The following is a 14,470-nucleotide window of genomic DNA, read 5'->3' on the forward strand; positions in this document are numbered from 1 at the left end:
GAAGCCCTGTATTTAAAGGGTGTTTTTAAATACCCAGAAAATTATGGCTGTATTTCTAGCTTAAATTGCACACTGACTAATCCAGATGTTGTATATTGCCCAAAAAGTGTTTTTTTGGGAACAGAATATGAAAGCTGTATATATTAAACTTGAATTTAACACTTGCAGATCTGGAAAAAAAAAGGATTTTGGCCAAAAAGTGTGTAGCTTAAATTGCACACTGACTAAGCCTGCAAATGCACCAGATGTTGTAAGTTGCCAAAAAAAAAAAAAAAAAGATTATTTGTGCTGTTTTTAAAGCTTGGTTTCTATGTCCCAAAATCTCAGATGCAGTGCTGGTGCACTGAGCTTGCATAAAATGGCCGCCGCCCACCTAACTGACTTATAAAAGTTATTTTTTTCCATCACTGGGCTCAGGGCAGGATAAAAAAATTGTGCCCTGCACCCACACAACACAATGCATGTAGATCGCTGAGTTAGTCACATTCTGAGCAAAGATTCTCTCCCTGAAATCACCAGCAGCATCCTCTCCCTACACTAAGCACAGCAGAGTGACATGCACCGCTACGTGACTCCAGCTTATATAGAGGCTGCGTGACATGCTACAGTGGCCAATCACAGCCATGCCATTAGTAGGCATGGCTGTGATGGCTTCTAAGGGCACAGAGTTAAACACTTGTTGATTGGCTGCTCTGCAGCCTTTCAAAAAGCGCAGAGAAATCGCCGAACACCGAACCCAAACTTTTACTGAAAAGTTCGGGTTCGGGTCCGTGTTCCAAAAATCCTAAAGTTCGGGTTCGCTCAACCCTACTTGTCACCTCTCCTGACATGCTTGTTTTAATAGCTACATGCATTCCCCATATAATAACAATTCTGGAGAATCTATTCTTTTGACTATGTTGTGCTATTCTTTTATTAACATATTTTTCGCCCTATAAGACACTCCGGCCTATAAGAAGCACCTAGGTTTTAGAGAAGGACAATAATAAAATAAAATAAAATTTCATTAGGCCTCAGCTCAAAGCACCAATCAGAGCCCCAATGTTAATCAGACCTCTGCCCACAGCCCTAATCAGACCCCGTTGTTAATAAGACCTTAATCAGACCTCAGATCAGACCCAATTGTTAATAAGACCTCAGATCAGATCCACAATTAGACCTCAGCTTAGACCCTAATGTGAATGGCTACTAATCATACCTCATATAAGAGCACAATAAAAATAAGACCCCACATTCAAACCTCAGATGGAGACCCCCATGCGTCATATCAGCCCCAGCCTCATCTCAGCAAGCCCACAGCTTCAGATCACAAAATAAAAAAAAATCCACTTACCTACCTCTTCTGCTCTGGACGCCACTCCTCACCTTCAGCTACCTGTCTTCTTCCTGCCGTGGGCTCTGCTGTGACTCGACACACACAGCATGAGGTCACAGAGCACCCTCACACTGTTTGCAGCCACAGCACAGCAGACAGCAGAGGACCAGGAAGCTGTGAGTACAGACCCTGGGGAGCGCTGCATTCACCGCTTCCTAGTCCTCCGATACTAATGATATTAGGGTATGGTCTGAGTTCTTTATATGGGGGTTTGATCTGTAGAGGGCTGAAGAAAAATATTTATAACATATATAAAAATGTCTTAGCACCTTGGAAACACAAGTAGGAATTTAATGCTGCGCCCGACTCCTCCCAGGCCCAGAGGCAGTAGTGTGGTTTGTCTCCATTGAAGGCTTGCTACTGGGTGGTCTACAGTACCCAGAAAGATTATCAAAATTATGGTTATTTCATTTTGAAAAAAAAGACGGTATTTTTTGCTTTATAAGACGCACCCGATAATAAGACGCACCCCAGATTTTAGAGTAGGAAAATAAGAAACAATATTTTTCATCAGACCTCATATCAGCCCACTCAGAGCCTTATAAGACCTCAGATTAGCCCATCAGTGCCCCCAATCAGACCTCAGATTAGCCATCAGTACCTCCAGACCTTAGATTAGCCCATCAGTACCCCCAGACCTCAGATTAGCCCATCAGTACCCCCAGACCTCAAATTAGCCCATTAGTACCCCCAGACCTTTAGAATAGCCCATCAGTACCCCCAGACCTCAGAATAGCCCATCAGACCTCAGATCAGACTAAAATAAAAAATCATCTTACCTGTCCTGCTCCGCGGCTCCTCTTCAGCTGTCGCGTTCCCATCTTCCCGGCCTGCAATGCACTGTCACATGACTGCGTGCAGCGTCAGGTCATAGTGTGCGCACTATGTCCTGATGCTGTACAGGGTCAGGACAGTGCAGAGCAGGCCAGAAAGATGGGAGTGCGACAGCTGAAGAGGAGCCGTGGCGCAGACCAGGGAGGGTAAATATTACCTGCGCTTGCGGCGCTTCGCTCCCCGCTCCTAATACGTACTAGTGAGCGCTTCCATAATGGAAGCGCTCACTAGTATTCGTTTTATAAGATGCACAGAAATTTTCCCCCCACTTTTGGGGGGGAAAAGTGCGCCTTATAAAGCAAAAAATACGGTATATAAATATATCAAAAGCCAATACAGAGATTTCTTCCATGATCTATTTACTCCCAGGACTGTGACTGTGATAACTGGACAAAGGAAAGAAGATTTCTCTATCAATATAGAAGGGGATTCTTTACTGTAAAAGCATTGAGGCTATGGAACTTTCTGCCTGAGGAGGTGGTGATGGTGTACTCGCTAAAAGAGTTCAAGAGGGGATTGGATGTATTTCTTGAATATAATCATATCTACTTGTATTTACTGGAGTTCTAGAGAAGGATCATTGATCAAAGGAGTCATTCTGATTGCTTCAGGAAGGCTGAACTCAATAGATGTGTGTATTTTTTTCAGCCTTATAAACCATGCTACTAAGTTACAAATAATGACAACACATACTCACTGTTAGTTTTAAGCCTTGCCGGATCACTGTGTCTGCTTCCAGCCTGGTTTATTGCTTTGACCAAAAATATATAACGCGTACCACTCTGGAGTCCATGCACAGTGTAATGGTTCTGCTTGATATTGGGCACAATCATCCAGCTGTCCATGGAGCTATAGAGACCTGTAAAGCAGAATGCAATCAGAGTAAATGCAACTGAAAATAACAGCCCCTGTTTTCTATTTAGGCTAGGTTTTAGCAAATTTGAAGTACAGAATGAGAGCAGAATTTTGCTATTCATAGGTTTAGTCACTCCTCTTTGGAGTGTAAATACAAATAGATGGCCCAAGAAAAAATGATAGTTCAGGATGGTTTAGTCTAATCATTAGTGCAAATAAACTCTTGGGGCAGATTTATCACAAGGGGAATTTTTAAAGTTTGATTGCAGGAGTCTGTTGCCATAATTTGCACCAAAATGTATTAAATGATCACAATATTTAATAAATTTGGTACATCTAAAACCTGTGTCTTGAGCTGTTACTCCATTTTCTTGGAATAAGGGTTTATACACACGACCGTGCTTTTTGTCCACATTTGACCCAATTTTGTTGCTGATAGATACAGACTAGTGATGAGCGAGCATGCTCGCCGAATACCTGTTTGGCTCGAGCATCACTATGCTTGGTACATGGCAGTACTCAGCTGAGTACCGCATGTTTCGAGGCTGCTAAGCAGCCAATAAACGTGCAGGTAAGTACTGCCATCACTGTAATGCCAGTAGCCATGTTGGCTGCAGGCATTGCAGTGATTGGCTGGCCGGAACGCGTCATCGGGTGCTATATGGCACCCGATAACACGTGCTCAGATCAGTCATAATCAGGCAGAGCAGAGGGTAGGAAGGGAAAGGCAGTGTAGGGAGCAAAATTCACAGTTATTATTCGAAGAAAGCTTTTCAAAGACCCAAAAGTCCTTTTAAGGACTAGTGTGTGTGTGTGTGTGTTTCAGAGCAGTAATATATTTTTAGCTGCGCTAAATTGATCAGCCTCAGGGACATCAGTGCTGAGGAAGGGATAGATAGTGCAGGGAGAGGAATTTGCTGTTTTTGCTACCGAAAGACCCCAAAGTCCTTTTAAGGACTATTGTATGTCTGTTTGACAGCAGCAAGATATTTTTCTTTAATACCTATTAGTGACATACCGTATACTGTACATCATCCGGAACCTGTGCCTTTTTGCGTAAATTCAAATAATCAGCGCCACATTTGTTGTCTATAGTATGTGTTTAATACACATCCATGACATAAAGAGTACTCCATCTGAAAACTGTTTCTTTAGCGTAAATTTAAATAATCAGGGGTCAGTCCTCGTCTACTGTCTCTGTAGTGTGTGAGTGTAATACACATCCGTGACATATACAGTACTCCATCCAAAAACTGTTTCTTTAGCGTAAATTTAAATAATCTGGGCCTAACTTAGTGTCCATAGTGTGTTGTTTTCTGTGACATATACAGTACACCATCCGGAAACTGTTTCTTTAGCGTAAATTTTAATAATCAGGGGTCAGTCCTCATCTACTGTCTCTGTAGTGTGTGCGTGTAATACACATCCGTGACATATCCAGTACTCCATCCGAAAACTGTTTCTTTAGCGTAAATTCCAATAATCTGGGCCTAATCTAGTGTCCATAGTGTGTTTTTTTCTGTGAAATATACAGTACGCCATCTGAAACGGTTTCTTTAGGGCAAATTTAACTAATCTGGGCCTAATCTAGTGTCCATATTCTGTGGGTTTCTGTGACATATACTGGCATGCATCCAAAAACTGAGTTTGTATTGCAAATTCCAATAATCTGGGCCTTATCTAGTGTCCATAGTGTGTTGTTTTCTGTGACATATACAGTATGCCATCCGAAAACTGTTTCTTTAGGGGAAATTTAACTAATCTGGGCCTAATCTAGTGTCCATAGTGTGTGGGTTTCTGTGACATATACTGGCATGCATCCAAAAACTGAGTTTGTATTGCAAATTCCAATAATCTGGGCCTTATCTAGTGTCCATAGTGTGTTGTTTTCTGTGACATATACAGTATGCCATCCGAAAACTGTTTCTTTAGGGGAAATTTAACTAATCTGGGCCTAATATAGTGTCCATATTCTGTGGGTTTCTGAGACATACAGTATACTGTCCTGCATCCGAAAACTGTGTCTTTAGCGTACAGTAAAAAAATCTGCGCCACATCTAGTGACAAAACCATTAATATGAAGAAGGCGAGTACTAAGGGACAGGGAAGTGGGCATGATGCTGATGGTGCAAGCAGAGGCCGTGGCCCTGGGTGCAATGAAACTGTGCCTGCTGCCAGAGCACCAGAAAAAAAATAACATCCACCGTACCTAGCTTAATGTCCAGCTTAGCTGGGCGGCGCAGGACAACACTGTCCAAGTCGGACCAGTGCGAACAGTTGGTCGGTTGGATTGCTGAAGATAATACTTCAGTCGGTTAAGCACCACCTTCTCTTCCACCAAGTCCAGTCTCTGTAGCCAAGAGTCTGGTCAACCGAATCCTCACTCTGATCATTCTTCCTCCCAACATGGAGAGGCTTGCCAAACAAGTGATCCCACACTCGGATATTCCAAGGAGCTCTTTCCAGCGCCACTATTACATTTGGCCCTCGCTCCCCGCATGCTTAAAGTTCCCAACCTCTTGAGCTTTCACAGTCTCAAGAAGATGATGGTGGTGAACGGAAATCATTTGTTCACGAGGTGGATGATGATGAGACACAGTTGTCAATCACTGAGGTTGTGGTTAGGTCGAGTCAGGAGGATGAGCAGAGTGAGGAAGTGGAAGAGAAGGTGGTGGAGAAGTCCGGTGGATACACAGCTGATAGTCCTACTGAATAGACTGTTAGAATTTGTATTATGGCAAGAAAAAAGTAGCTAAGTAAAGAAAAACGAGTGGCCATCATTACTTTAAGAAATGAAGGTCAGTCAGTCCGAAAAATTGGGAAAACTTTGAAAATGTCCCCAAGTGCAGTCACAAAAACCATCAAGCGCTACAAAGAAACTGGCTCACATGCAGACCACCCCAGGAAAGGAAGACCAAGAGTCACCTCTGCTGCGGAGGATAAGTTCATCCGAGTCACCAGCCTCAGAAATTGCAGGTTAACAGCAGCTCAGATTAGAGACCAGGTCAATGCCACACAGAGTTCTAGCAGCAGACACATCTCTAGAACAACTGTTAAGAGGAGACTGTGTGAATCAGGCCTTCATGGTAGAATATCTGCTAGGAAACCACTGCTAAGGACAGGCAACAAGCAGAAGAGACCCGTTTGGGCTAAAGAACACAAGGAATGGACATTAGACCAGTGGAAATCTGTGCTTTGGTCTGATGAGTCCAAATTTGAGATCTTTGGTTCCAACCACCGTGTCTTTGTGCGACGCAGAAAAGGTGAACGGATGGACTCTACATGCCTGGTTCCCACCGTGAAGCATGGAGGAGGAGGTGTGATGGTGTGGGGGTGCTTTGCTGGTGACACTGTTGGGGATTTATTCAAAATTGAAGGCATACTGAACCAGCATGGCTACCACAACATCTTGCAGCGGCATGCTATTCCATCCGGCTTGCGTTTAGTTGGACTATCATTTATTTTTCAACAGGACAATGACCCCAAACACACCTCCATGCTGTGTAAGGGCTATTTGACCATGAAGGGGAGTGATGGGGTGTCCCACGCCAGATGACCTGGCCTCCACAGTCACCGGACCTGAACCCAATCGAGATGGTTTGGGGTGAGCTGGACCGCAGAGTGAAGGCAAAAGGGCCAACAAGTGCTAAGCATCTCTGGGAACTCCTTCAAGACTGTTGGAAGACCAGTTCAGGTGACTACCTCTTGAAGCTCATCAAGAGAATGCCAAGAGTGTGCAAAGCAGTAATCAAAGCAAAAGGTGGCTACTTTGAAGAACCTAGAATATGACATATTTTCAGTTGCATCACACTTTTTTGTTATGTATATAATTCCACATGTGTTAATTAATAGTTTTGATGCCTTCAGTGTGAATCTACAATTTTCATAGTCATGAAAATAAAGAAAACTCTTTGAATGAGAAGGTGTGTCCAAACTTTTGGTCTGTACTGTATAATGTTTTACAGGGTCAGCTCAACTGCAGGCCCTCGCATATAATGTTTTACAGGGTCATCTCAACTGCAGGACCTTGCATATAATGTTTTACAAGGTCTGCTCAACTGCAGGCCCACGCATATGTTTTACAGGATCAGGTCACCTGCAGGCCCTCGTGTATGATGTTTTACAGGGTCAGCTCAACTACAGGCCCTAAAATATAATGTTTTACAGGGTCAGCTCAACTGCAGGACCTCGCATACAATGTTTTACAGGGTCAGCTCACCTTCTGATGATGACAGCGAAGTCTTGCCCATTGGCAATCTGGCACACATGGCTGACTTCATGTTAGGCTGCCTTTCCCATGACCCGCGTGTTATACACATTTTAGACAACACAGATTGCTGGTTGTTCACCCTTCTCGACCCCCGCTACAAAGAGAACTTCTCATGTCTCATTCCTCTGGTGGAGTGGACAAGCAAAATGGTGCTATACCAGAAGGTCCTTGTAGAAAAATTGCTCCAAAGTTGATAGGACAGACATCCAAATGGATCGTCACCATTACGGGGAAGTACGATCGCCTAGAGGTTATCTAGAGTCAACAAAGCGGCAGCAGGCCCTCACCTACAAGTCCAGACTTGCCCTACAATAGATCCTCATTAAAGGAAAGTGTACTCATTCCTATAACAGGGCTGCTTAGGAGTGCTGTATTGTTACTTATCGTCACTACCTCCCCGAGTCAGGAGTGGGTAATTGCCGTGCGCCTGCTGCCTTCCTTGGATTCTTCTGCTTTAATAACTTGACCCACCCACTCTGGGTGGTTTACAATTAAGGAAAAAAAGGGGCAAGGCAACAACAGGCAATAATTTTTCAGCCATTGACCTCCCTTGTAAGTGGTAATCCTTTCTCAAGCTCCCTCTCCGGCATCGAACCCTGATCCCCCGCTACCCGTGATCACCATGGTAGGCGCAGAAAAGAACATCAAAAGTTGATAGGGCAGACATCCAAATGGATCATCGCCATCACAGGGACATGCAATCGCCCAGAGGTTATCTAGAGTCACCAATGCGGCAGCAGGCCCTTAAGGTTTTAGATGGTCAGATCAGCAGGCCCTTGCTCCAAATGTTTTTGAGGGTCACCAGCAGGCCATCAATCATCATTTTCAAGGGTGTGTATGATGCCCTCCTTTATGTGTAACAAAGGGTGTTTTGGAGTGCCGTTTCCTTGTAATTTTTGGAAGCCCTTTTACTTAGTGCATAGGCTTTTTAAGTGTAGGAGTCACACTACCTGAACAATTGTACCACAATGTGAATGAGGCCCTCCTTTATGTGATATACAGGCTGTTTTGGAGTGCCTCTTGCTTGTAATTTTTTTTCAGCACTTGCACTTTATATACAATTACAATACTGGAAAAAATGTTTCCTAACAATTTTTCTTGTAAAATAGATTTTTTTTGGGGGGGCAGGGGGGGGTTTCTGCGTATTCTTGTCAGTCTTTAAAAGTGGCGTACAACTCGGACAACATGGTTCCCAATAGCGAGTCCCTGTAAGTCAAATATGCATCCAAACCTCATCCCCATGCTGTTCCCGATCCATTTCGGTGGTGTTTCTGACACTTTCTGACCTTTTTCAATGGACCAGGCACCCTCCCCTCTTCAGAGCAGGGGGGTACCTGGTTGTCTCCCATTCACTTCCATTATACTCGGGTGCTCGGCTGAGCACACGAATATAGCAATGTGTTCGGGCCAAACATCCGAACACTTTGGTGCTCGATCATCACTAATGCAGACTCATTCACTTCAATAGTGGTACAAAAGGTGTAGACAGCACGACTGTTTTGGTTGGTGTGGGTGTTTTTTATATATTTTATTTATATATTTTTTTAACTTTCATATATTTCTGTTACATAATATGTCCCCCAAAAGGTCATAAAAAGACCTTAAGGGGACACTGACACTGTTTATTTTGCACTGTTTCCTTTTTATTTTTTACTTTTATTTGTATTTTATTAATATTTTATTGTATTATTTTGTTATAATATATTTTTTTTTTTTAACTTTTTTTAACTTAATTTTTCATACATTTTGCCACATAATATGTTCCCCAAGAGGTCATAAAAAGACTGTTGGAGTACAGTGAACACTATTTTGTACATTTTCCTTTTTATTTATTTTTTGTATTTTAATTATTTTTAAATAATTTTCCATTATGCTTTTAAATATATTTTTGCCACATAATAGGTCACCCAAGAGGTCATAAAAAGACTATTGAGGGGCAGTAAACACTTTTAGGCCTCATGCACATTACCGTTCCGTTTCTTTGCGGTCCGCAAAAAACAGAAGCCGCCGTGTGCCTTACGCAATTTGCGGAACGGAACAGGCTGCCCATTGTAGAAGTGCCTATTCTTGTCCGCAAAACGGACAAAAATAGGACATGTTATATATTATTTAGCAGGGCCACGGAACGGAGCAACGGATGCAGACAGCACACGGAGTGCTGTCCGCATCTTTTGGATCTCATTGAAGTGAATGGGTCCGCACCCGGCTCGGATGCCGACCAAAACAATGTTCGTGTGCATGAGGCCTTATTTTGCACTTTTTCCTTTTTATTTTTTTATTTTATTTGTATTTAATTTTTTTGTTGATTGTTTTTAATTTTCTATCATTTTGTAAAATACATTTTTGCAACATATTTTCTCCAAGGGGGATTTTTTATTTTTATTTGTATTATTATAGTTTTTATTTATTGTTTTTTATTTTTTTATCATGTTTTAACTTATTTTATATGTATTTTTTCCACATAATTTGTCCCCATTAGGTCAATGGGACATGAAAAGAAAAATTACATTGCATTTCAATCATATGTTATTTTAGTGGTACTAGGATAAAAGGCACCAAATATTTTATTACATAATTTTTCCAGAGTGTGACATACCCCCTATGTGGTGATACATTGCTGTTTGAGCAAACTTCGGGGTTCAGAAAAAAAGGAGTTCCATGTGCATTTAAGGACAAGTTAAAAAGAAACCGAAATGATCTAGTTTTAGAAACCACACCCTTTACAGAATTTACCAAGGTGTGTAGTGAGAATTTTGACTCGAGATGAGCGAACCTATCAAGGTTCTATACGGTTTCACGAGAGAGAGCCCAGTATGTTACTCTGTGTTTCTGCATTATTGGACAACAATGCCCTTCAGAGTTTCTGGGAAAGATATTCAAATTAGCTTTCCTAAGCCTATCTGATGCCAGCAGATGTTAGTCATAATAGTTTGCATATATTTTTCCCAGAAATCAAGAGGAACATTTTCTAGCCTACAATAGTCATCACGTATATATAAACTGGTCTCCACACAGAGCTCACTCCCAAGAAGTTGCAAAAAAAAAAAAAAAAACTGTTTCTATCTGTGTTGCTCTGATAAAGGGCTTTTTTCTTGAAAGAGCTAGTTGCAGTTTGTAAGGCTGGCTTAACTATGTTTCAAGTTTTGCTACATGAACATGTTTGAAAGTTTGGAAAGCACCGCTGCTGATCAGCTGTGTGAAGGTAACACAGTGCTCTTAAGCCAAATGCACACGGCCTGGATTCCTGCTGAGAGCATTGGTTGCTATGACGCCGCTGCACTACAGTAATACACTCGTATAGATCATACAAGTGTATTACTGTAGTGCAGCGGCGGCTAGAGTTGAGTGAACACCTGGATGTTCGGGTTCGAGAAGTTCGGCCGAACTTCCCGGAAATGTTCGGGTTCAGGATCCAAACTTCGCCCCGAACCCGAACCCCATTGAAGTCAATAGGGACCTGAACTTTTCGGCACTAAAAATTCTGTAAAATAGCCCAGGAAAGGGCTAGAGGGCTGCAAAAGGCAGCAAAATGTAGGTAAATCCTATGCAAACAAATGTGGATAGGGAAATCAATAAAAATAAAAATAAAATAAATTAAAATTAACCAATATCAATTGGAGAGAGGTCTCATGGCAGAGATTCAGGCTTCATGTCACCCACCACTGGAATAGGCCACTGTCAGATATTTAGGCCCCGGCACCCAGACAGAGGAGAGAGGTCCCAAAGCAGAGATTCAGGCTTCATGTCATAGCAGAGAATCAGGCTTCACGTCACCAAACACTGGAACAGGCCACTGTCAGATATTTAGGCCCCGGCACCCAGACAGAGGAGAGAGGTCCCATTGCAGAGAATCAGGATTCATGTCATAGCAGAGAATCAGGATTCATGTCATAGCAGAGAATCAGGATTCACGTCACCCAACACTGGAACAGGCCACTGTCAGATATTTTTAGGCCCCGGCACACAGACAGAGGAGAGAGGTCCCATAGCAGAGATTCAGGCTTCATGTCATACCAGAGAATCAGGCTTCATGTCATAGCAGAGAATCAGGCTTCATGTCATAGCAGAGAATCAGGCTTCACGTCACCCACCACTGGAACAGGCCATTGTCAGATATTTAGGCCCCGGCACCCAGACAGAGAAGAGAGGTCCCATAGCAGAGAATCAGGTTTTCATGTCATAGCAGACAATCAGGCTTCATGTCACCCACCACTGGAACAGGCCATTGTCAGATATTTTTAGGCCCCGGCACCCAAACAGAGGAGAGAGGTCCTATTGCAGAGAATCAGGCTTCATGTCATAGCAGAGAATCAGGCTTCACGTCACCCACCACTTCAACAGGCCACTGTCAGATATTTTTAGGCCCCGGCACACAGACAGAGGAGAGAGGTCCCATAGCAGAGATTCGGGCTTCATGTCATAGCAGAGAATCAGGGTTCATGTCATAGCAGAGAATCAGGCTTCATGTCATAGCAGAGAATCAGGCTTCATGTCATAGCAGAGAATCAGGCTTCACGTCACCCACCACTGGAACAGGCCACTGTCAGATATTTTTAGGTCCCGGCACACAGACAGAGGAGAGAGGTCCCATAGCAGAGATTCAGGCTTCATGTCATAGCAGAGAATCAGGCTTCATGTCATAGCAGAGAATCAGGCTTCACGTCACCCACCACTGGAACAGGCCATTGTCAGATAATTAGGCCCCGGCACCCAGACAGAGGAGAGAGGTCCCATTGCAGAGAATCAGGCTTCATGTCATAGCAGAGATTCAGGCTTCACGTCACCCACCACTAGAACAGGCCATTGTCAGAAATTTGGGCCCCGGCACCCAGACAGAGGAGAGAGGTCCCATTGCAGAGAATCAGGCTTCATGTCATAGCAGAGAATCATGCTTTATGTCACCCAACACTGAAACAGGCCACTGTCAGATATTTTTAGGCCCCGGCACCCAGACAGAGGAGAGAGGTCCCATAGCAGAGATTCAGGCTTCATGTCATAGCAGGGAATCAGGCTTCATGTCACCCAACACTGGAACAGGCCACTGTCAGATATTTTTAGGCCCCGGCACCCAGACAGAGGAGAGGTTCATTCAACTTTGGGTTGACCCGCAATATAATGCTAAAATAAAAAATAAAAAAGGATTGAATGAGGAAGTGCCCTGGAGTACAATAATATATGGTTAAGGGGAGTTAGTTATAAATGTCTAATCTGCACAAGGGATGGACAGGTCCTGTGGGATCCATGCTTGGTTCATTTTTATGAAAGTCAGCTTGTCCACATTGGCTGTAGACAGGCGGCTGCGTTTGTCTGCAATGACGCCCCCTGCCATGCTGAATACACGTTCAGACAAAACGCTGGCTGCCGGGCAGGCCAGCACCCCCAAGGCATGAAAGGCTAGCTCTGGCCACGTGGACATTTTTGAGACCCAGAAGTTGAATGGGGCCGAACCATCAGTCAGTACGTGGAGGGGTGTGCACACGTACTGTTACACCATGTTAGTGAAATGTTGCCTCCTGCTAACACGTTCCGTATCAGGTGGTGGTGCAGTTAGCTGTGGCGTGGTGACAAAACTTTTCCACATCTCTGCCATGCTAACCCTGCCCTCAGAGGTGCTGGCCGTGACACAGCTGCGTTGGCGACCTCATGCTCCTCCTCTGCCTTCGCCTTGGGCTTCCACTTGTTCCCCTGTGACATTTGGGAATGCTCTCAGTCGCGCGTCTACCAACGTGCGCTTGTACTCGCGCATCTTCCTATCACGCTCCAGTGCAGGAAGTAAGGTGGGCACATTGTCTTTGTACCAGGGATCCAGCAGGGTGGCAACCCAGTAGTCCGCACACGTTAAAATGTGGGCAACTCTGCTGTCGTTGTGCAGGCACTGCAGCATGTAGTCGCTCATGTGTGCCAGGCTGCCCAGAGGTAAGGACAAGCTGTCCTCTGTGGGAGGCGTATCGTCATCGTCCTGTATTTCCCCCCAGCTACGCACCAGTGATGGGCCCGAGCTGAGTTGGGTGCCACCCCGCTGTGAACATGCTTCATCCTCATCCTCCTCCACCTCCTCCTCCTCGTCCTCCTCGTCCTCCATTAGTGGGCCCTGGCTGGCCACATTTGTACCTGGCCTCTGCTGTTGCAAAAAACCTCCCTCTGAGTCACTTCTAAGAGACTGCCCTGAAAGTGCTAAAAATGACCCCTCTTCCTCCTCCTCCTCCTCCTCTTGGGCCACCTCCTCTTCCATCATCGCCCTAAGTGTTTTCTCAAGGAGACATAGAAGTGGTATTGTAACGCTGATAACGGCGTCATCGCCACTGGCCATGTTGGTGGAGTACTCGAAACAGCGCAACAGGGCACACAGGTCTCACATGGAGGCCCAGTCATTGGTGGTGAAGTGGTGCTGTTCTGCAGTGCGACTGACCCATGCGTGCTGCATGGGCCCGCACTTTATGTAGCAGCTCTGACATGTCGGGGTAGTTGTGAATGAACTTCTGCACCACCAAATTCAGCACATGCGCCAGGCAAGGGATGTGCGTCAAAACGGCTAGTCCCAGAGCTGCAACGAGATTTCGCCCATTATCGCACACCACCAGGCTGGGCTTGAGGCTCACCGGCAGCAACCACTCGTCGGTCTGTTGTTCAATGCCCCGCCACAACTCCTGTGTGGTGTGGGACCTGTCCCCCAAACATATGAGTTTCAGAATGGCCTGCTGACGCTTACCCAGGGCTGTGCTAAAGTTGGTGGTGAAGGTGTGTGGCTGACTGGATGAGCAGGTGGAAGAAGAGGAGGAGGAAGCCGAGTAGGAGGAGGAGGCTACAGGAGGCAAAGAATGTTGCCCTGCGATCCTTGGCGGCGGAAGGACGTGCGCCAAACAGCTCTCCGCCTGGGGCCCAGCCGCCACTACATTTACCCAGTGTGCAGTTAGGGAGATATAGCGTCCCTGGCCGTGCTTACTGGTCCACGTATCTGTGGTTAGGTGGACCTTGCCACAGATGGCGTTGCGCAGTGCACACTTGATTTTATCGGATACTTGGTTGTGCAGGGAAGGCACGGCTCTCTTGGAGAAGTAGTGGCAGCTGGGAACAACATACTGTGGGACAGCAAGCGACTTGAGCAGTTTAAAGCTGTCTGTGTCCACCAGCCTGAA

General features: G+C 44.8%; 1 protein-coding gene across 2 annotated transcripts in view; it reads right to left on the reverse strand.

Annotated features, from left to right (window-relative positions):
• Positions 1–14,470, reverse strand: part of MID2 (midline 2) — a 603,653-nt gene that overhangs the window by 169,660 nt on the left and 419,523 nt on the right. Inside the window, exon 7 of one of the 2 annotated variants that reach the window (XM_044306558.1) lies at positions 2,907–3,068. The exons of the other annotated variant lie outside the window; for it this stretch is intronic. Within the exon in view, the coding sequence (XP_044162493.1) occupies positions 2,907–3,068 (162 nt within the window). The remainder of the gene's footprint in view (positions 1–2,906; positions 3,069–14,470) is intronic. 2 annotated transcript variants of the gene reach the window in all.

The sequence above is a fragment of the Bufo gargarizans genome, chromosome 9, assembly GCF_014858855.1.
Source record: "Bufo gargarizans isolate SCDJY-AF-19 chromosome 9, ASM1485885v1, whole genome shotgun sequence".
Lineage (NCBI taxonomy): Eukaryota > Metazoa > Chordata > Amphibia > Anura > Bufonidae > Bufo > Bufo gargarizans.